At 41.9% G+C, this 21,470-nt stretch overlaps 3 protein-coding genes across 9 annotated transcripts in view; 2 read left to right on the top strand and 1 right to left on the bottom strand.

Moving 5' to 3' along the window:
• The window catches only part of eif2ak1 (eukaryotic translation initiation factor 2-alpha kinase 1), a 12,079-nt gene extending 954 nt beyond the window's left edge, over positions 1-11,125 (top strand). The window contains exons 2-16 of one of the 4 annotated variants that reach the window (XM_032503047.1): positions 945-1,033; positions 1,508-1,675; positions 1,831-1,967; positions 2,333-2,376; positions 2,468-2,567; positions 2,671-2,751; positions 2,841-2,934; positions 3,031-3,079; positions 4,159-4,519; positions 4,642-4,750; positions 4,868-4,974; positions 9,725-9,839; positions 9,960-10,039; positions 10,208-10,441; positions 10,777-11,125. In XM_032503047.1, coding sequence (XP_032358938.1) covers positions 994-1,033; positions 1,508-1,675; positions 1,831-1,967; positions 2,333-2,376; positions 2,468-2,567; positions 2,671-2,751; positions 2,841-2,934; positions 3,031-3,079; positions 4,159-4,519; positions 4,642-4,750; positions 4,868-4,974; positions 9,725-9,839; positions 9,960-10,039; positions 10,208-10,441; positions 10,777-10,902 — 1,845 coding nt within the window. In that variant the 5' untranslated portion in view covers positions 945-993 and the 3' untranslated portion in view covers positions 10,903-11,125. Of the gene's footprint in view, positions 1-944; positions 1,034-1,095; positions 1,310-1,507; positions 1,676-1,830; positions 1,968-2,332; positions 2,377-2,467; positions 2,568-2,670; positions 2,752-2,840; positions 2,935-3,030; positions 3,080-4,158; positions 4,520-4,641; positions 4,751-4,867; positions 4,975-9,724; positions 9,840-9,959; positions 10,040-10,207; positions 10,442-10,776 lie in introns of those variants that run through there. The other 3 variants (XM_032503046.1, XR_004327321.1, XM_032503045.1) reach the window with 3 other exon arrangements.
• LOC116671662 (ankyrin repeat domain-containing protein 61) lies at positions 4,843-8,578 on the bottom strand. Of its 2 annotated transcripts, none has more exons than XM_032503052.1 (6): positions 8,152-8,578; positions 7,792-7,916; positions 6,925-7,102; positions 6,565-6,756; positions 5,771-6,436; positions 4,843-5,040 (listed from the first exon to the last, which is right to left on the bottom strand). In XM_032503052.1, exons 1-5 carry the CDS (start codon positions 8,329-8,331, stop codon positions 5,855-5,857), a joined length of 1,257 nt encoding a protein of 418 aa, XP_032358943.1. In that variant the 5' UTR covers positions 8,332-8,578; the 3' UTR covers positions 4,843-5,040; positions 5,771-5,854. The 2 variants fall into 2 exon arrangements, with proteins under 2 accessions (XP_032358943.1, XP_032358944.1); XM_032503053.1 differs by having other exon boundaries at positions 6,565-6,762; positions 6,931-7,102; positions 7,792-7,886; positions 8,152-8,570.
• A 448-nt stretch (positions 11,126-11,573) lies between the features above and the next one.
• usp42 (ubiquitin specific peptidase 42) overlaps positions 11,574-21,470 on the top strand; it is a 12,372-nt gene continuing 2,475 nt past the window's right edge. The window contains exons 1-15 of one of the 3 annotated variants that reach the window (XM_032503038.1): positions 11,574-11,720; positions 13,146-13,398; positions 14,661-14,867; positions 15,022-15,132; positions 15,378-15,477; positions 15,926-15,993; positions 16,110-16,180; positions 16,305-16,387; positions 16,475-16,586; positions 16,716-16,856; positions 17,186-17,286; positions 17,404-17,569; positions 17,668-18,339; positions 18,445-18,527; positions 19,225-20,328. In XM_032503038.1, the coding sequence (XP_032358929.1) occupies positions 13,155-13,398; positions 14,661-14,867; positions 15,022-15,132; positions 15,378-15,477; positions 15,926-15,993; positions 16,110-16,180; positions 16,305-16,387; positions 16,475-16,586; positions 16,716-16,856; positions 17,186-17,286; positions 17,404-17,569; positions 17,668-18,339; positions 18,445-18,527; positions 19,225-20,328 (3,263 nt within the window). In that variant the 5' untranslated portion in view covers positions 11,574-11,720; positions 13,146-13,154. Of the gene's footprint in view, positions 11,721-13,145; positions 13,399-14,087; positions 14,242-14,660; positions 14,868-15,021; positions 15,133-15,377; positions 15,478-15,925; positions 15,994-16,109; positions 16,181-16,304; positions 16,388-16,474; positions 16,587-16,715; positions 16,857-17,185; positions 17,287-17,403; positions 17,570-17,667; positions 18,346-18,444; positions 18,528-19,224; positions 20,329-21,470 lie in introns of those variants that run through there. The other 2 variants (XM_032503037.1, XM_032503039.1) reach the window with 2 other exon arrangements.

Here is a 21,470-nt window from a genome sequence, read left to right as displayed (position 1 = left end):
GTTGGTCAAGGCCACACCCCCAGCCTCCACCTAATTTTACAGTAGTAGTAGTAGAAGTAGTAGTAGATTTCTTCAAGAACTGTTGCAGTCGGGACGCCTGGGTAGCTCACCTGGTTAAACGTGCACCCTGTGTACAAAAGCTCAGTCCTTACCACAATGGCCACGGATTTGATTCCGACCTGCAGCCTTATGCTGCATATCATTCCTCCTCTCTCCCTCTTTTATGTCTTCAGCTGTCCTGTCTTAAAAAAGAACTGCTGCACTCTCATGTTACGAATATTATGAATAACAACTACATGTTTGTTTTTGTTTCTAAATAAAGAAACAGAATATTCATATTTAGTGTGGTATGAATCAATAATATAAGAAGAAGGTATTGTGTTATTTCTTTCTGTAGACTTACAGCCCATCCCTAATCAACAGGCTTAAAGGGGTACTCCAGTAATTTGATATAGGACATTCATAAAGTAGGAGTTCTAGTTCCGGACAGATTAAAAATAGAATGGTCAAACTCCAAGCAATGGATGCTGGGACATCAGGCCTTTTCTGCATGTATGAGTCAAGGTTTTGATTGGTGGACCCTCCATGTCTAATAATGCAACTTGATACGTTCATTAGACCCTCCTTGCATGTTAAATCCAGCCATCTTTTAAACTACATGCCCCCCAGTTTATAATGCAGATTACATCATCAGGGTTATTTTCTCAGACTGTAGAAATCTCCCTCCACTGCCACAGAAGACTTCACACAGCTGTTTTACAGGCTGAGTGGTACTCTCCATGACAGATAAAAATTTCCCATCATGTATAAATTTGGTCGAATGCCAATTAACCCTTAATCTTCCATGAACTTGCTGTTGACAAATAAGTTTGCATGGGTCTAGTGACATCATCGGAATGTAACATCAAGTCAAATTTTACTTCAGCAACGAATTTCTGCTACAGAACAAGTCAAGTCCTGCCACTCTGCTCATCCAGTGGTGTGAGAGTAAAGATGTGTGGGAAAGATAAAACAGCCCCTCTCTCCCCTTCAGGTACACTGACCTCAAGTGGCTCAACTTGGTCATGTGTTTACAGTCAGTGGGGGAGTACAGTAGGAGGAGGCTGGTGTCCGCTGGACCAGGCAGATAAGCATTACTGCTGTGCACGCCCCCTTATGTATGAACAAGATGAGCTTATATTTTGCCCCGGGGGTGAACCGGATAATCATTAGTAAGCTTAATATCGCACCAACTGTGTTTTTACGCGGAAAAAAATGGACCTAGGAGACAAAAACATTGTTGAAATGATAGCAAAAGTTATTGAAGAAGGTAAGGCTACAGAAAAGAAACAGTGTGCTTATCTGAGTATTTTATTTTAGTTGAAGTTTATTACAGTGAAATATAATCTAAACTGTTGTTTGGTGCTACAAATACAAAACGGAACAAAGAATCATCCTATCATAATTATTAACCACTGTTTTCTCTTTCTCATTTATTTTTTATTTATTTTTTATTTGGTATGCTCAGCTTCTGACACAGATAATAATCGCGAGGTGTTAATGGCTGGTAAACATTACCCGTCCATCCAAGAGTTTGCCTCAGCAATCCCCAACCACCTTCTCCTGGGGTCTCTGCTGGAGCACCTGTGCTTCGTCTACGAGAGCAACCCAGCGCGCTCACGTACGCTCTTTAAAGGTATGTACTGAGATGTTGGGCTGGAATTGATCGGTAGTTTGAAAAGACATGTTTGCCGTTCTGTCCCTACATTCGGCTGTGTGGAGTGCCTTGGGATTAGTGTTTATTTATTTGTGTTTATTTATTCCAAATTATTTTTTCGTCTCCTCTGACAGTCATTGGCCAGCGTTTAGCTGCCATGAACCTCCTCTCCCCTTTGGCCATAAGTGATGAGTTCAGCACCGTCAGACTGCAGCACAACCGGGCCTTCACTGAGCTGCTTCATGCTGCCAGCTCCTCGCTGTACCCACAGGTAACTGGACACATCACCAGCCTGTCCACCAGGCCAAGGGTTCTCAACCTTTTCTACTTTAAGGCCCAGCTGTTCATACTTGCAACAGGACTGGGCCCATTAAAAAAAGATCCCAAATTATTTTGGCTAATCTTCTCTATTGGAGGCATTGTAGTAGTAGGCATGTTGTTAGTTTGGGACTAGGACTATTATGTAAAGTGGTTTGAAATTTGAACTTGGTATAATAGACTTGTCAATAAGAGTATTGATCAAAGCCGTTAACTTACAGTTTTGTGAACTAGGTAAAGAATAAAAATTACTAACTGGTACAATCTAGTGTTAACATACACAGTGGGCTAACTGTTTTTCCTCATCTCATTTTGCAGGGCCAACAAGGTCTCGGCTCAAACACACACAATCCTGCTATAAGGTAGGCTGTACTTTGAGTAGTTTTTGAAGTTGACTTGCTTCAATTGAATATTAGTATTGTGTAAATGATATTTGTTTTTGCCTTCCCACAGACCTAAGGAAGGGCTGTTTCAAGCACAGACGTCTCGGTATGTTAGTGAATTTGAAGAAATAGTCAGACTTGGAAAAGGATCATATGGAAATGTTTTTAAGGTATTTTAATCTTTTCTACCCAATGCTATTTTTTTAACAAACTCCTCTAAAGAAGGACTAAGTTGATTAACACAGTCATGTTATCTTTGACCTCATCTTGTAGGTTATGAACAAACTGGATGGACAGTTTTATGCGGTGAAGAAAATTCTCATCAAAAAAGTCTCAAAAGATGACTGCATGAAGGTGGGCCATCAGGGTTTAATCAATAGAGTTGTTTTTTTATGCCCAGAGATATAATAGATTAATAATTACGTTATTTTGTTTGGCTCTAGGTCCTCAGGGAAGTCAAAGTGTTGTCCAGCCTGCTACATGTAAATGTTGTTGGCTATCACACTGCGTGGATGGAACATGTTCAGCCTGTGGCACGTGAGTTATTAACAGCGACAAATTTGTTGGGCTGAAATTAGTGACTGTACTATCATAAGAGAAGCTTTATGGTAAAAAAAAACAACTCTGTTGTAGATCCTGAGCCTCTCCTGCATGCACTGGAGTCACCGGGACAACAAGACAGGTAGGATCACTTTCGGATGGTATTTGGTATTTTGATTTGTGTATACTGGCAGGTGTGTGTGTGTGTGTGTGTGTGTGTGTGTGTGTTCTTTAACCCTACACACAGGCAGCGACTGCCACCTTTAAACTACTATTGTTTGGTCATGTCAGGGACAGAAGGTTCCCAAGGCTGTTGTCTTGATGAACATACAAGATATACAATGCAGTACGTATCTGGTGTGTGTGTGTGGGTGGGTGTGTGTGGGTGGGGTGTGTGTGTTGTGTGTGTGTGTGGTGTGTGTGTGTGTGTGTGGTGTGGGAGATAGATAGATAGATAGATAGATAGATAGATAGATAGATAGATAGATGGGGGGGTGATTGATTGATTATGACTTCTAATAGTGTGGGATGGATGTCCATCAACTTCCGCTCTCTTTGTATTGCCGTTCTCAAACTCCGTTTGCTACGGGAAACAACAACCAATACCTCCAAGCTTGTAAGCTACATGCTGAAAATGGCAAGTTTTGAAGAAAATTTGGATCGTGCAATAAGGCAAGCCTGCTTGGTTCTTTTGGGGAAAGATTGTAAAGATTTACAATTAATATGTTTACGGCGTTTTCTCTCTAACTGGGACGTTTTGGGACCGATTGACGGGGATTTGCTATGGACAAAATACACACTGCGAAACGCTGGGAAGAGCAAATTAATTTTCACCATGGATCTAGCTAATTTAAATAGCTCAAGTTACTGTATAGTGTAACAGTTAGCCTAATTTAATATTGGATGTGGCGTTTACTTTTGCGGGATGGACATGTTTGACCAAAACAAGTTCCCTCCAAAGACTATTTGGCAGAGCCACCGTCGTTGCGTCTGGAGGTTAGTGCCGCCGAAGAAGAGTGAGATTGGATTAAAGAAATGCAGACAACCCAGTGTGGTTTTTGTTTTCTCCTATCCTGGAATGTATGTGTGGAGGAGCCAGACCTCACACAGCAGGAGGAATGAATAATATTCCTGTATAATATACAGCTGAGGAATAATATCTGGCAATGCGATACTAGTTGTCCAACAACACTGAGTCTATCTCGGCTCTTTCTTTCGCAGTTCTAATGAGAGCCCTTACAACAGCCGCTCCAGCTCTTCGATAGTTTTCCAAAGCCTCAGTCAAGCATCGACAGATTCTGCTTCAAATGCCAAAGGACCCCCAACAGCGGTGGAGCACGTCACAGCTTTAGTCCCAACGCAAGAGAAGGCCCAGATGCTGTGTCCCAAGACAATGCGCCGCATTCCCGAGAACTACGTCCCCTGTGTGTTCCTGGGACAACGAGGTCCCCCGAAAAGCTCCAAATGTCCTGCCATGGGGCGGGACAGTTCAGCGCTGTTAGATGAGGAATCCAGCAGGAGTAGCATGGAACTGAACAACAACTCCTGCATCAACAAATGCACAGCAAAGCCTTTTAAAGAGGTAGGTGCTTAACCACTCTTTCAGTGATCAGACACATTTCTAGAGGGGTAAAGATGGCCATGTTTTTGCTTCAGTGTACACTTAAAATGGATGTACAGTTTCAGTTGTGGTTCTATCTGCAGGTCCAGTTCCACCTGATGCTCTACATCCAGATGCAGCTGTGTGAGCGCTCACTGAAGGACTGGATCACTGAGAGGAACACCAAGCCCAAAGAAGAACAAACCTCAAGATGTAATTTTTTTTACTTGAATTCCTTTACAAAATGATATTGTTCTATTACAGATTACACGTAAAATGACATCAAATACAATCTTGGAGAAACATTTTTATAAACGTTTGTATTTTCAGGTCCTTACAGATGTGTTGATACCGAACATACATTCAGCATGCTGAGAGAGATACTTGATGGAGTGGAGTACATTCACTCCAGGGGAATCATGCACAGAGACCTGAAGGTAAGGTTCTTTGATAGATCATATCTGTCAATGATCAGCATATATTTGAAGTTATCTCTGTAGCTTCATAGAGGTGGCAATCTCTGGGCACCTCACAGTTTGATTCCGATTCAGAGGCCACCGATTCGATTCTAAACCGATTATCGATGCATCTCGATTCAGCATTGTTTTTTATATACCTTTCCATGAGCAAAATACATATAAATCTGAGTTTGCTACTCAGTTTGCTAATCACTTCCTAGACAAAGCAGCTAGACAAAGCTTAGATTTTGACATATACAGTATTTGTCACACAAGAGTTTTAATGAAATGTTTTGTCTACTGGGGTTTTTATTTTGTAGTCATTCCATGCTTAAGCCTTAAACATGCTTGTGAAAGTCACCTTCTCTCACAGTAATCTTCCATGTCAGAGGCTCAGTCATGTTTAAAGGTGGAGAATTGGCTTCTTAGAACATGACACATGAGGTGGTCAGAGGTAGTGTGATGAAGTAGATGAACAGCCGATGTGTTTTGCCTAATGTGTATATAAACAAAAATGTTTTTCCCTTTTGGCCATTTTTGTGTGTTTTCTTCCTGCACTCTTGCCTGAACTCTAAGTTGTTGTCCATTATCCCATCCTCTTTCAGTCCCTCTGTTTTCTGATTTGTACTTGTCTGGAGACAATAACTTTTAAATTAAATTCAACACATTTAAAAAAAGTTAATTGATTATTAACTTATCTGCCTCGAGCATTGAATCGTTCTAGAGAGAATGCGATGCATGTAAGAATCGATTGTTTTTCCCACCTTTATAGCTTAATCCAAACTTTTGCAGTACTTTGCATCAACACACAGGTGTCAACTAGAAGTAATATTAAAAAAATTCACTAAAAGAATCCTGGTCAACATCTGTCACAAAAGGAAATCTTTTTTTCCCAGTAGTCGAATACAAAGTGAAATAGCTTCTCAGGCAGGATCTTTCTCAGCTCTTCTCTCTTGTCATGCACATGTTTTAGATAAATGCCACTCTTGCAAATATCCTGAAGCCTCCTTGGCTGCTGAGTGAGATTTAGTAGCTGGTCTCTCTGTTTGAAGAAACATGGTAGTGTCAAGGTAGAGGGCAGGTTGCCGTCGTGGTTGTAGACTGTGAGCAGGGAGGTGAGGCTGAGGAGTTTCAGCAGCAGAGAGTTGTTCCTTACGTTAGGCCTGTGGTTCAGGAACAGGAACAGACAGCTCTCCCCTGCTTTAGTCAGCTTATTGATATTGGCTCCATACCTGAGCAGCAGCTCGACCAGCTCCTTGTTGCCCATGCTGCATGCCTCCTGTAAAGGTGTCAACCCAGCTTTGTTCACCGCGTTGACCTCGGCCCCGTGCTCAAGCAGCTCAGAGATGCAGCTAATGTCGTCCCCTGGGGTTTGAGTGGTCTTCAAAGTCATTGCCACAGCAGCTAGGTGCAGAGGAGTGTTGCCAGAATGCGTGACCCCCTTGAAAATAGTCAAGAATGTACTTGAAGTTAATGTAGAGCCTAATGCACATATTTCAACAAGATTTTAAAGCACCGAAAAGACAGTTAAAGGGGAATCACTGGATGTCACAGACGGACGATGCAAACCATGTTTATATCTGCTCCATCCTTGATCAAGCTGGCCATAATGTCCTTATGGAGGATGCCAGCAGCCATGTGCAGGGGAGTCATCCCAGTGCTGTCCACAGCATTAACATCAGCACCATAGCTGGCCAGAATGTGGACAGCAGACAGAGCCACGTAGCGTACTGATAGGTGGAGAGCTGTCTGGTGACTCCCCTCTACCTAGAGAAAACACAGAAAGAAACACACCTTTGGCAAAACATTTTGAAATGGATTTACTTGCGTTCTTGAGGATCTTTAAAGTGTATTTTTCACAAACGTGAGCTTAAATTATTTAAAAAAGAAGCTAAAATTGCTAAACTTTGACGTTCTATATGATGAACTTTCCACCTCTGCATTGACGTTAACACCGTGCTCACAGAGGAGCCGTAGACAGGCCTCGGCCTGCCTACGCACGCCGATTACAGCAGTCTGGAACTCGGAGCCTGGTTTTGGCCAAGTAGTCAGGATGCGCGGCCAACCGGCTATCACCAAGTGCAGGGTGGTTCGACCGAGTCCGTCCCTGTGACAGAGGTAGAGACGGTGAAACCGGTGCAGATTTTTTTTTTCTTAAAGATAAAAGTAAATCTTTAAGTAAGTAAAATGTATTTATGAATCGCTTTTCACAGATACAATCAGTGTTTTACAGGGGCATAAAAAACACAAGATAACATCACACATTTTAAAAAATGACAATAATACATAAAGTGCAGACAGGTCAACCACACGCCTTTTTAAACAGGTAGGTCTTTATCTGATTTTATTAAAAATCCACAGAAGCAGCGGACCATAAGGGTGGAGGCAGAGCATTCCATAGTTTAGGTGCCACGGATTCAAAAGCTTGATCACCTCAGATCTTAGACTGGGTTGCGTACTGAGTTGTATATGTCAGGGAAGAGACTTAAGTACAGGGTTAATATGAGACGGCTTATTTGACCTAGTGAGTAGCCCTGCAGAAGTATTCTGGAATACTAAAGACGATCCAGAGCAGAGATAGTTAGTGAGAAGGAACGTGTTGAGAGTTGTGAGATGAGATGAAGGCATGTATAGCATCTTAAGTTCAGCAGTTTGAGACTACAGATCTGAGTTTACTAACTTTACTACTACTTAAGTGGAAAAAAAACACAAAACGACAAAAGGAACAGGTGTCGCATGCCATTGTAAACTATATATAACTAATAAAGCTGAGTTGTTTGTTGTGTTTATCCAGACCTCAGTTCAGGGTCTGCCCCTGTTGACAGCAGGCTCTGCATGCTCTTTACTCTTCTGTAAGAGGCAGCCAGATGAAGGGGAAATGTAGCAAGACCCTGAGGCGAGACAAGACGAGACAAGACAAGCTGGAAAATACAAATATGTTGCAATCTAACATTGCATAAATTGAATAATATGCTTCTTGTGGTCATCACTGTGCATACTGTATGCATGTTCATGTATATAATTTGGCAATGTTATAATATATGTATAATATGCTGTGTTTCTGTCCATGCACTGTGAAACTAAACATTTAACATGTTTCAATTCTGTTAGTTGTCATTTAAAAAAAAAAAAAAATGGGTGCATTGTTGCATTTACCTTCCAGAAAACATCTCCAGGTGTACCCTGTATCTTAAAGAGAAAGTTGCTCCCATACGTTTTTGACATGTCTCCTACACAGCCCGAGTCTTCATCTATAATTCCGGTATAGAATTCACTGTTGAGAAACTTGACAGTGTTGCCGCTCCTATCCCCATGTTCTTTGCTCTCCTCCAACATGACCAGGCATGGCAGCTTCACTGCTGTCTGCGTTTAGTCTCTCAGGAGGTGTGTACCGTTGTGGTTGAAAGCGGGTTGTTCTAGTTTGTCCATGCGAGCGTGAACTTCTCATTTATCAGCTAATTTGGCTCTCAGAGAAGGGGGAAATTAAAATGCTACTTCTGTTTTCTGTGTTCGGTGGTTTTAGTCAGGCCGATTTCATCATGTCAGTTTGAGAGTTACATGCCTAAAGTTCGATGTACAGCCTTCCTGTCACAACTTCTGGCTATGTGCGGGGCCAATTATGAGAATTGATGACACCCTCCTTGGTTATGTTTAGGTTGTTTCAAGGCTGGAGGCCCCTCAGTATTTTACTTTAAGGAAAGCAGGGAAACATTTCTTTGCAAAATGATTGCCAATTACTATTACTAATGTACTGTAAACAGTACTGAAAACAATTACCTCAAATTATCGCATAATAAATGTCCAATGTTTATCATGATCTTGTAGCGAAAGTAGTTTCTCCAAAATGGAAATTTTGACAACATTTTGAATTCTATCCTCATGTAAGCTATTGCAGTCAATGGAAAGAGAACATCTTTAAGAAGCTCGTCACTTTTGGAGCAATCAATCTTTGTAAAAAAAATAAATTACAGACTAGGGCTGGGCAGTATATCAATATTATATCATCATTGTGATATCAGACTAGATATCGTCTTCGATTTTGGATATTGTAATATTGTAATATGACATAAGTGTTGTCTTTTCCTGGTCTTAAAAGCTGCGTTACAGTAAATTGGTGTGAGTTTCTGAACTTACCAGACTTACTAGTTCTAGCTGTTCTCTTGTTTGACTTTTCCCTAATTGGTCATTATATTCACATTACTGAAGATTATATATCTTGAATCTAAGTGGGAAGATATTTTGTCAAAGCATCAGTTGTCAACACAACAATATCGCCACAATATCGATATCGAGGTATTTGGTCAAGAATATCGTGATATCTGATTTTCTCCATATCGCCCAGCCCTATTACAGACATATCTATGTTGTTTACATAAAGTACACACATTCTCAGAATGTTGTCTTGATAACTGGATCTTTGTCAGTAGTTTGAAATATGCCCCCCTTGTGATTGCCTTAGTCATTAAGTGTAAAAGCCTTATATGGTCACTTACTTGGCAGTTAGCTCAACAAGATCATGATTTGTCTGAGTTTGTGAGTTCAAGCCCTGGTTAATACAGAACAATCATGCTAATACCTACTCATGTTTTGTTTGTGTGCATTAGACCACTAGATTTCAAGGTTTAATGATAATTGTATTTCTCATTTGTCTTCTTCCTCATTAAAATGCCCGGCCCTGACTCACAGTTGCACAGCAGCTATAATTCCGATGTATTTGTTTTTTCTACAGCCAAGGAACATTTTCCTCCATGGTCATGACTACCATGTTCGGATAGGGGACTTTGGCCTGGCCTGCAGGGATATAATAATGGAGGGCCATAAAAGCACCACTTCTCCCAGCAGTGGTAATACTACTTGTTATATATTTTTACAACACTGTACTTCACAGAATCACCGCTAGATGGTATTGTTTTCTTTAAAATTGAAATTCCTTTAAAGTCTAAATTTAGTTTTAAATTTTGCAGATTCCTCACATACTACAGGTGTTGGCACATTTGTGTATGCTGCTCCAGAACAACTGAAGGGATCCCATTATGATTCAAAGGTAAACACATTCATACTAACTAAAGTATGTGAACTCAGACTTCATTTTTCACGGACTGTGATATATTTTCGTGCTATACTTTTGTCATTTATCAACTTAATCTTCATTTGTCTCATTGCTTATATGACATTTTTAAGAACTTTATTTGTAGTGTTGTTGCTTTCCCAGTCAGATATGTACAGCATCGGAGTGCTGGCTCTCGAGCTATTCCAGCCTTTTGGGACAGAGATGGAGCGGATCCGGACCCTTGGGGACCTGAGAGAGGGGAAAATCCCAGACTCGTTCTGCCAGAGATGGCCAGTCCTGACTAAGTTCATCATGAAGCTGACAAATAAGGACCCCAGTGTTCGGCCCACAGCCAGCGAGCTTCTACAGAGTGAACTCTTCTGCAGTAAAGACATAGTACGTGTGGGGATACATGGGTATATTTTAGCTCTAAAAAAATAACCCCCTGATGGCTTTTTGTGCTATGAAAAAATTTAAATTAATGATTTGGTATTAATATTTCTAAATCTGTGTGTGTGTGTATATAGATAGATAGATAGATAGAGAGATAGATTGATGGATAGATAGATAGATATAGATAGTAGTTTTTGTTTGACTGTTTACATGTGTGGCTACGCTGCATGTATCACCAGAAAGTGTTCTTTGTTGTCTTCAACAAGGCTAAATAACACTTGCATTTGCAGTACAGTTAAATACCAACCAATTTAAAGCATAATTATTTTTTTCTTTAGGTGATCCACGGGTTGCAGAGAAGGGTTGAAGAGCAGGAGGAAGAGATCATGCAGTTGAGGCGACAGATCAGTCGGCTTCAGAGCTCCGAAGTCACAGTTCATATCTCTGAGTCGGACAAGACCTGAGCCTTAAAGATCTCAGCCTTTCACAGACTGTCAAAAACTTGATTTATTCAATCACTGCTGCACTATGTATTGGTGAATTGGTACAAGTGGTAGAGAGTGTGTGTGTGTGTGTGTGTGTGTGTGTGTGTGTGTATAAGCATATAAATGTGTGTTGTACACCTGGATGTAAGAGTGCAATTATTTATCTACATTCAGCTGTTCAATAAAAGCTATTACTGCTACATCTTGTTGGATTTCTGAGAAGCAATATGTAATTATTGAACATTTGAGATGTTTCTTTAAAAATAGTACGCTTGTAACAAATTGAAAGTGAAAAAACTGACCTATAAACAGAATTGACCATGTCTATCACGATTTTGTGCAGCTTCACGATTGTGAAGATGAAGTAGACCATTGTCAGCAAATTGAAAACCAATTGTGGACACAATACGCCTTTCAATTTCGATTTTATGGGTATACGGCACAGTTATTAACTTTTAAAAGTGGAAATACTGGGTGCTGCTTAATCTATTTTTTAATGGGCATTTCAGCACATATATAAAAAGCTGAGCTGTAAAGTTGGCCTGCTTATAACTAAGTTATGGGTTACTGTGGGTAAAAAAGCACGAAATGTTGGTTGTACATTCTGTACACAAAGGTCTCGAGACACGTTCCTCAAACAGAAACGGCCGAATGAACCAATCAGGGACCTCCTTTCATTGCAGGTACCCGGATGTACCCGTGGGGCAATTAGCTACGTCATTGTTCACCGCCGGACACCCGCTGGAAATAAGGAATGGATTTACAACCGCTATTAACGTATTCATAACATATTTTAGGTGAGTGTGTTGTTGATTTTACGATCAATGGTAACTTTAACAGTGCAGCCGTAATGTTTTGGTGGGCTTAAGCCATTGATATGTGTTGTAGTAGTCTTACACCGGTTCTCTGTCATGTCGGATAGAGCAGCGCAGTGAGCAAACAACCGCCGGTGTCGAGCCCCTCCTTTTTCGGCTAGATAGACGTCCTGTTACTCGGACCCGCGTATTATAAATCAAATGCATTTCGAAGTGGAAATAAAATACGGCTCTTTGACGTTTATAGTAGGTGGTTACGTTGCTCTCCGCCATATAACTCGGCTTCCATCGACTCGAGCTAGCTAGCGTTAGCATCAATATTGCCGTACGAGCACTGCCTTCGCCGCACGTAATGTGAGCTAGCACCGATTGTTAGCTAGCTATGTTCCGCCGTTTCCATGGTGTTCGTGACTTCGGGAGTCGCTCGCTCCTCATCAGTCATTCTGTTCCTGCCATCGAGGACAAAGGTGGGCTTTCTGTATCGGCGTTCTGTCTCTCACAAGGGCTTACGGAGGTTTAATGCGTGTTTTAGTGAGGTTTAGCGGCGCTGCGTGTTAAAGGCCTAGCAGCCGTCTGTTAGCAAACGTGCGCCAGTCTGCCGGAGTAGGTGGGAGGGAACAGCTGTGGTAAACGTGCTTCCGACCAGGACATTTCCTCTGTCGGATTTTTGAACTAGTAACCTTTCACAAGGTAACTTTAGCAGAAGTTAAAAGCTTTTAACGTATTTTAACCAGTTGCCATACGTTTGCTTTTTAAAGGAAACCTTACAAGTGCCCGTGATTTGCTATCACCAAGAGCCAGCTATGTTACTGTAGTTTTTAGAAACAAGTGGCTGAATGAGAAATGTCTTACTTTCAACCCAATTGCGGTCACTGCTATTATTTTGTTCATAGCTTTTGTTAATTGACACTTGAGTTTGGTTTGTGTGAAAGATTTCACAGTGTGACTTTTCTTCTGTGAAACAGTGATCCCCCTCCCCCTAAAATAAATCATCATATCTAATACAACATTGTTATAACTGACTAAAGGGCATTGTACTAGACAAGCCTGAAATTGTCTAATACAAATAAACAATGTATTTTTAATGCATCATTTGTTGTAAATAGTGATCTTCTGGCTATGGTATTTACTGTAGTGGCTGTAATCTAAATGTACAGTAATGTTAGCCAAATCAGATCCGTTAATATAGGCTGAGAAAAAGACGTGTATAATTTAGTGAGTGTTACATATCAAGAACAGTAAGAGAAGTTAAGAAAAAGTTATCACTCTGTATTTGAGAACAGTAACAGTCATGATGTGCCACACTCAGATTACATGTGTCTAAAGCAATAACAGAAATGGACACAAAACCTTGAACTCAATCTGTATTTTCAGCAGCTCATTGTTGTATACCTTTTGTGTTTACAGCAATGAACAATGACCATAGTTGACAGATCTTCAGAAAAGTCTGACCACGAGTCAGTCGGGTGTAAGCGAACTCCCTTTACCAGTGGAGACGTGGGGATGGACGGCAGCTGTTCCAGCAGCTGGGCAATGGGAAATCCCACGATGCCCAGCGACTCTCCGAGGCTGAAGGCTGCGGGAGGCTGCCTGGGTCCAACGCCTGGAGCTGCAGTCTACAACAGTACACCCTCCTCTGCAGACCGGCCCAAGGAGCAAGGTAGGAGCAAGGGCTGTAATCCGCTGTTTTTAATGCATGTCTTGAAAACTGGTAGGAAAATGTATGCCTTTTCCTCCAGTTATCACTCACACAGTAGATGCATGGAAGATTATTCTGACCTATCTTTTCAAGCAGTTACAATTAGAAATTAATTTGAGGCTAATACTGATCAATATTTTCCCATCCGTATTGGAAATGCTGATCTACATATGCATAATGCCACACTCACTAAGGAAGCCAAAATTGTATGCTACTCTGTTATAAGATTATTATTATTATTATTATTATTATTATTATTATAAGAGTGTGACACAACTGGTTTTCTGGGTGTTGTGGGTTTGCGCTTCCACACTACGTACATTCATCCAGTTACATAAACAAGCCAGTTTTGTGAGAGCATGATCAATCTCCTGAGCTTGTGACGCAATTGGTGTTTTGATATAAAGAGCAGCCTGACTTGTTTAGCAGAAACAAAAGAGAAACTCTTTTTTTTATCCTTCAACTTGTTGTACAGTCTTCGGCTTTATTCAGACTAGATCAGTCGGCCCGGCCATTCACCACAGGATTGTGCGGCGGTGGGAGTGTCACATAAATGGTCCATTTGTGTGAAGTCCTGTTGTGTTCTTTAACCACCCAATGTACTGTAGCACAAATACACTTTATATTTCACAATTATTGTTTTCCGTCAGATCGTTTATAGATCTCGACATTTCCGAGGCAGGCAGCTTCATTTCACGGAGAGAGAGAGAGAGAGAGAGAGAGAGAGAAAAGAGACGGATGGACTGTGCTTTGTGCTGGAGCTTGTTGCTGGAAACAGTCAGCTGTTACACAAACTCCTGGGCAGTTAAGTGCTTGTGTTTTGTTTTTTGACCTTATCATTTTTTATTTACTGTACAGGACTCTTACACCACCTCAAAACAGACTGACAAGTCTGATTGCGAGTTACAGGAATGGCCACCGCAGCGGGATGTCGGGTTGCATTTCTACAAAAGTTGAATCTGTCATCTTTTTTTCGCCGCAGGCCTCTGCGTTTTTTTTCTCAACCACCTGTGGCCCCCACCACCCCCATTCAAAATGAATGGGAATACTTGCGTTTTTTGCTACTCTGCTGGAGGACTGCCTGACGCTATGTGAAACCAGCGTGACTTAGTAGTCAGGATTACGTTCTATAATTCTTTGGACTGATAGCTATGACTGTAAGGTCCTGAAGGTGAAACTCATTGAATCTAATTTTAGTAACAATGTTGGCTCTGTGTGTGTAGTGATAAGCAGTGGTGATGGCATTGACTCGCCCCAGAAGGTCCTCTTCCCTCCAGAGCGGCTCAACCTGAAGTGGACCCAGGTTCAGCGCATTGGTGCAGGCCTGCAGAACATGGGGAACACCTGCTTCCTCAACTCAGCCCTGCAGTGTCTTACCTACACCCCTCCGTTTGCCAACTACTTGCTGACACGGGAGCACTCCAAAACATGTAAGTTAGTGTTTCATGGTGCTTCTTTGCACCAAGGAAGTTGTTGTGTAATTGTACAGACATGCAGTAATTGTCACATCAAGCTTGTATCTATGAGCTGATTTTTTTTTTTTAACTTACTAATCAATGTTTTGACCATCTGTCCCTGCCGCAGGTCACGAGCCGGGGTTCTGTATGATGTGCACCATGCAAAATCACATCATTCAGGTTTTTGCAAACTCTGGGAATGTCATCAAGCCCATTGGGGTGCTCAATGAGCTCAAACGTAGGTGGTTGTCTGTAGACCTATAACACAGCAATTTTTTTCCTAAATGTGTACCTGAACCAAATGACTCAGAGGCGCTCGTGTGGCTGATTACTTTTTTTAATTTTGGAGAAAAAGTTTCTGGTGGGAGTTTGTTGTGTGCTGTGACAATAATTTGTTTGTGTAAGTGTTCAGTATATACATTATTATAGTGTGTAATTTATTAACGTCCTATAAAATTTACTGTTTTCTTTTTCCCCTCACAGGGATTGCTAAGCACTTCCGCTATGGAAGTCAGGAGGATGCCCATGAGTTCCTGCGGTACACAGTGGATGCTATGCAAAAGTCCTGCTTACCTGGAACCAAGTAAGTTTCATACATTTCCAAAACTGTACTCGGCTTCGGATACCATTTATGTTTTTCTCCTGAAATATGTGAATTGGCGTCAAGGTCTTGCCAAGTAGGTTCTGTATGCGTACAAAGCCTAAATGCATGTTTAATTGATGCTCTGTGCTGGCCATGGTGGTTCTCGGGGGACTGAAAGGGATTTTAAGGAACCTCAAGTATCAAGTTGATTCATATTCTGTAGTAACAGGTGGCCTCTCAACTAATTACTCTTGCTCTAATTCCTCCCTTTCTCACTCCTGCTGTTTCAGCTGCAGTATGTTGTGACTTGTCCGTGCAACATACTGTAAATCCTTTTTTTGTTTCAGTACAGCCAGAACGTGTGTTTGTTGGATTAATAAGGTAACGAGTCAGGTATGTCATTGCCCTAAATGGTTGATTTTCATCTTCATATTTATCTTTGTGACAGATTGGACAGGCAAACGCAGGCAACCACTTTCATCCATCAAGTCTTTGGCGGGTACCTAAGGTCCAGAGGTACGTTACAAGCTTTGATTTTGTTTGTTTTTTGATTTGTCTCTTCTACATGAGGTCATTTTTTGTTGTTTTACAGCTTTCCTTGAATAATTAATAAACAGATTTTTCTTTTTCAGTTAAATGTTTAAACTGCAAAGCAGTCTCCGATACATTTGACCCTTTTTTGGATATAACTCTTGAAATTAAGGTAATCAGAAGATTTTCTGTCACTGTCTGATATGTCTGTGTTTTACTGCGAATAAATAAATAAAAAATCAGATTTTTGCAAGGATCTTGAAACTGTACCAAAATCTATTTTTCTGTCCATGCAGACAGCTCCCAGTGTCTCCAAGGCTCTGGAGCAATTTGTCAAGCCAGAACAGCTGGATGGAGAAAACGCCTACAAATGCACAAAGTGAGTTGTTTTACAGACTAAAGGAATTTAGAACAGGTGTCAAGAAAGAGTCTGGCAGCTAACTAACTGAACATTTATTTTCCTCAGGTGCAAAAAAATGGTCACAGCCTCAAAGAGATTTACCATCCATCGCAGCTCCAATGTGCTCACTCTCTCACTCAAACGCTTTGCAAACTTCAGTGGAGGCAAAATCACAAAGGTGCAAGGACATGTGTGGACTACCCAGAACCATGATATAGCTAAAGGAAATCACCTGTAATTTTTGTGTTTTTGTGACGTGAATATTTGATTGCTATTAGTCAACTGTTGATGTTTTTTTGTTCATCAGGATGTGAAATATTCAGAGTACCTGGACCTGCAGCCCTTTATGTCTCAGTCTCAAGGGGAGCCCCAGGTCTACGGGCTGTATGCTGTGCTGGTCCACTCTGGATTCAGCTGTCATGCTGGGCACTACTTTTGCTATATTAAGGTACTGGCACTGCTTTGGCCCATTGTTCTTATCAATCATGGCGCTGCTGTTGCCAAGTACACATGCACACATTTGTCTCTCCAGCTGTCTATTAACAACTCACCACAACTATTGAAAGCAGAGTTCCTACATTAACTCTTGCTCTTAACAGACTGAGGTCTTGACATATAAAAGTGTTTCTCCAGGTCTCAGTTTGAGTGCATAAAAGTATATTAACACAATATTATTCTAAAGTAAAAGTGCAATGTGGAAATGGAAGATGGGTAACAATTAAGATTCTGTTAAGCCAATATATTAAAACCTGCCAACTCTTCTGTTGTGTTTCTCAGGCAAGCAATGGGCAGTGGTATCAGATGAACGACTCCTCTGTGTCTGTCAGTGACATCAGGTCTGTTCTCAACCAGCAGGCGTATGTCCTTTTCTACATAAAGTGAGTTTTAAAAGTCCTTCTAAGAAACCTTAAAAAGTCACAAAGCCTTTAATATGAACCTTCTCCTTCGTTTAAAATGTTTTATATTGCTAACGTCTCTTTTGCTGATGTCACTAGGTCCAGTGATGTGAAAAAAACAGGGGACTACAGCCACATGAGCCATAACCCGGGCGTCCCTGGTCGGTCGTCTCCACGACCGGTGGTGATACCACGCATCAACACCACCGTCCACCAAAACAACATTGGCTTCATCGGTCCCCAGCTGCCACCCCACATGACCAAGGTACTGCAGACTCTAACATTTTAATGTTATCCATTTAAGATATATATTTGAGTGTTGGACCTAGACACTTAAAACATCCTTTTTTGTTTCCTCCTCAGCGCACGCTTCAAGTTAATGGGAATGGATCTCTGAGGGCCTATCCCGCCAACTCCAAGCCCAGCACTAGCAGCAGTGTTGTGGGAAGCCATGGACTGGCATCTTCCGCTTCTTCCATCTCCCACTCAATCAGCCGACCCACAATGATCCCAGACCACGACAAGCGCCAGAAGCTTTCATTCTTCATTGGACAAAGCAAGCCAAACCGGCCGTCCTCCTCCTCGTCCTCTTTCAGCCAGCCGTCCTCTGCCGCCAGCAGCAGCAGCAGCTCATCCTCCTCAAGCTCTTTATCCTCCTCTCAGTCTACCTCAGACGTTCGCTTTGTTCCACGTCAGCTTAACCACATTAACGGCACGTCTTGCAGAAACGGGAACCACCACACAGGAGGGAATGGATCGTCATTCTTGGTGCCATACGGCCAAGAGTCTTCAGAGGAATCGGACCAGGAGAACTCTGGCACTCTTGATAACGGCGGTTCAGCCAAGTCTCGCTTTAATGGAAACGGCAGAACGGGAGAGGCCTTTAATAATTCTCCTCAAGCCACCAACGGAGAGTCGGGAGTTCACCACAACGGTAACAGATTAAATGGACCAACCAATGGCGTGTCTAAATCCAATCAAAATGGGCATCATTATGGACACCGCAAAGTGAATGGTCACAACGTCCCTGAAAAAGTAAATGTAAGGCTATGTCTTTATAATAAATGTATAACCTTATGAACAGTACTGTTGTGTCTAAATTGATAATAATAAATAAATCATCTTGTTTTTGCTCCTCAGATCTCTGGCAGTAATCATGGCAGTTCATCCAGTGCAGCTACTGTAGCTGCTGATGGACTAGATAGTGACCAAAGTGAAACAAGGTAAGATTAGCACTCTAACACTGAGCTGGACAACTACATATTAAAGGTCCCATGGCATGAAAATTTCCCTTTTTGAGGTTTTTAACATTAATATGAGTTCCCCCAGCCTGCCTATGGTCCCCCAGTGGCTAGAAATGGCGATAGGTATAAGCCGAGCCCTGGGTATCCTGCTCTGCCTTTGAGAAAATGAAAGCTCAGATGGGTCGATCTGAAATCTTGCCCTTTAGGTCATAAGGGGAAAGGTTACCTCCCCTTTCTCTGCTTTGCCCGCCCAGAGAATTTGGCCCACCCATGAGAGAGAGAGAGACTTCATGGCTTTCAAACAAGCAAAGTGGCATTTGGTCAAGGCTACACCACCAGCCTCCAACTTGCCCCCATCTCAAAAGATTTAGAAAAGACACATGCTAAAGAAAGCTCATTGTGGGACTGGCTCTATGGCTGTAATTCTGCACCAAGGCTGAATTTTGGGAAAGAGGCTTCAGATACAGGATTAGGGGACCACTAAGGTCTATATAAAAGCATCCAAAGAGCACCGTGTCATGGGACCTTTAAGCAGTTAAAACATCACATTTGATTAGTGAGTTTTATGAATTGACTTGATTCTGACATTTTTACACTATACACAGACATTGCACCTCAAAAGTGTGATACCAAGCAATATCTATTTGCTTATATATTTTGTTTTTGTTTTTTCTAGCAAAGAGGTCCGTCATTCTTCTTCTTCATCCCAGGCCAGTTCTTCTCAGAGTATCCATCCTGCTGCCAGTGAAAGCCTACATCTCCCCACACCTGACACAAGGGCTAAAACGGTGTCTGAACCCCTGCCTCAGCCTACAGCATCCGCCTCTGTTAGCTCTCTACCTTCAGCTACTGCTACAAAGACCCATTCTGTCACATCTAGGGAATCTGTTTTCTCTTCTGCCCAGCATGGCAACCCTGCGGCCTTATGCATCCCGCCAGACTGCTCCCAAAGCACCAATGGGGTCTCTGCAGCTCCACAGAAGGTTAGCAGAGGTGGGGTGGAAGCAAAGGATTCACCACAGACCAGTGATACGTCAGCAGGCACTGAAAGACACACAGATGCTAAGGAGCAACACCAGTCCAAGCCCAGTTCTAGAGGCAATGAAGGACAAACTTCCAGAGACAGGGACCGAGACAGACTGTACTCTGACTGGCGCAGAGACAGGGAGAGACACGACAAGGAGAGACACTACAGGGACAGGAGTGGAGACAGTGACGGTGATCGCCATCGGCACAGACGGGACTCCCGAGATCCCCACCATCGCTCGTACAGGGATCGTATGCCTCCTTACGATCGTTCCTACAGGGACTGGGATTCTGAGCGTCGCTGGGAGCGGAACGTCCACCACCCCAGGGAGCGTGATCGTGACAGGTGTTCTCACCATTACCACCACTATCATCACCACCGGTCCAGAGAGGACTGGGACCGTGAGCGGAGGGGACACGGTTATCCCTATCGTGAAGAGTCTCATAGTCGTGGGCGGTGGCAGAAGGAGTGTCGAGAACCCCGGGTGATGAAGGACAATTGCAACGGCAGGGAGAGGGACTACTGTCCGTCAAAGGAGGAGTCTTCCTCGCCTGCCACAGAAGGAGAAACCTCCACAAAGTCCAAGGACTCGCCTCCTCGGGCTCGTCTCTCCACGTTTGAATCGGCTCCAAACAGGGAGGACCAGAATCGCAAGGTGAGGGACGACAGTTCTGAGGCCCGCTGCTCTAAAAAACACAAAAAGAGCAAGAAAAAGAAGAAGTCAAAGGATCAAGACAGACACCGCGAAAGCAGGTGAGTTGACGCTATATTTGCCTCTATGCTGTGGGTGGCACGATTCTCCAAATCCTCCGAGCATTTGGATCATGGAGCACTGCATGAAACATTAAGAGAAAATGGTTAATCTGTTTAGTCAAGGCAAAAAAGAGTTTTGTAATTTTATAAAAGCTTGTCTTGAACTCCAGGGGGAACTATACTTTAAAAACACACTTTTGGAGTTTGCACATTTTTTTTATTGACATTATTAGCAGTTTTAGGCGATGACCATTCACTTCTTCACATTCGAATAAGGCACCCTATGAAGGGTTTAGAAGTTGTAACTAATCGGTTCAACAATGGTTAATAAATAATTCACTTCATAGATCAGTTCTAAAACCCCTCCTCCAGCATGAGGAGGTTTCTTTTGACTTTTATGCGACCTTTAAACCGAGAGACTGTGTGGTGTCTGTGAAATAATCACCCATTCTTCCTCTTACAAATGAAAACTTATAAGTAATCAAATGCACCGTTGCTTAATTCTGTTCACTCAGGGGTTTTGCATCTAAAGTCTTACCTGGTATGAACAGTAGCTAATGGTGGCTAAAGTTAGCTAACAATAGCAAAGATTAAGTGGCTGTTGCTACGTATACTGACATTATTTTTTACTTCGGAGTTTTTTACTTTGAAGTTCGAGATAGTGACTTCATTTCGGTCGATTTCAAATTGAAATCGTGACACCTTTACTCTGTGTTGCATCTTTGTCAACCATTTAGTGTTAGATCACCATCAATTGTACTATCCTCCATTGTAAACTGCATGATTTCATTCTCACTATTTTTGGACTAAAACAATCAGTCAATCAGAAAAACATCAACTATTTTTATAATGAATCATCATAGCAATTTTTCAAGCAAGGTTCAAGGTGTTTAGCTGCTTTTCTTTCTCATAGTAAACGCAATAGTTTTGGACATTGGACATTTGAAGACATCAACTTGGGTTCTGTGACGTTGTAAGAGGTGTTGGTTTTTTTCTCCATATTTTTTATATTTTACATACTACCAATAATGAAAATACTTATACTAGGGCTGTGCAAGTAATTGAATTTCGGTTTTGGTTTCAATTTCGGCTCCCAACGATTACCAAAATAGTAAAATCGAGTAAAAACGATTATTTTGCCA

The sequence above is a fragment of the Etheostoma spectabile genome, chromosome 21 (assembly GCF_008692095.1).
Source record: "Etheostoma spectabile isolate EspeVRDwgs_2016 chromosome 21, UIUC_Espe_1.0, whole genome shotgun sequence".
NCBI lineage: Eukaryota > Metazoa > Chordata > Actinopteri > Perciformes > Percidae > Etheostoma > Etheostoma spectabile.
This window is presented reverse-complemented; position numbering and strand designations above follow the sequence as displayed.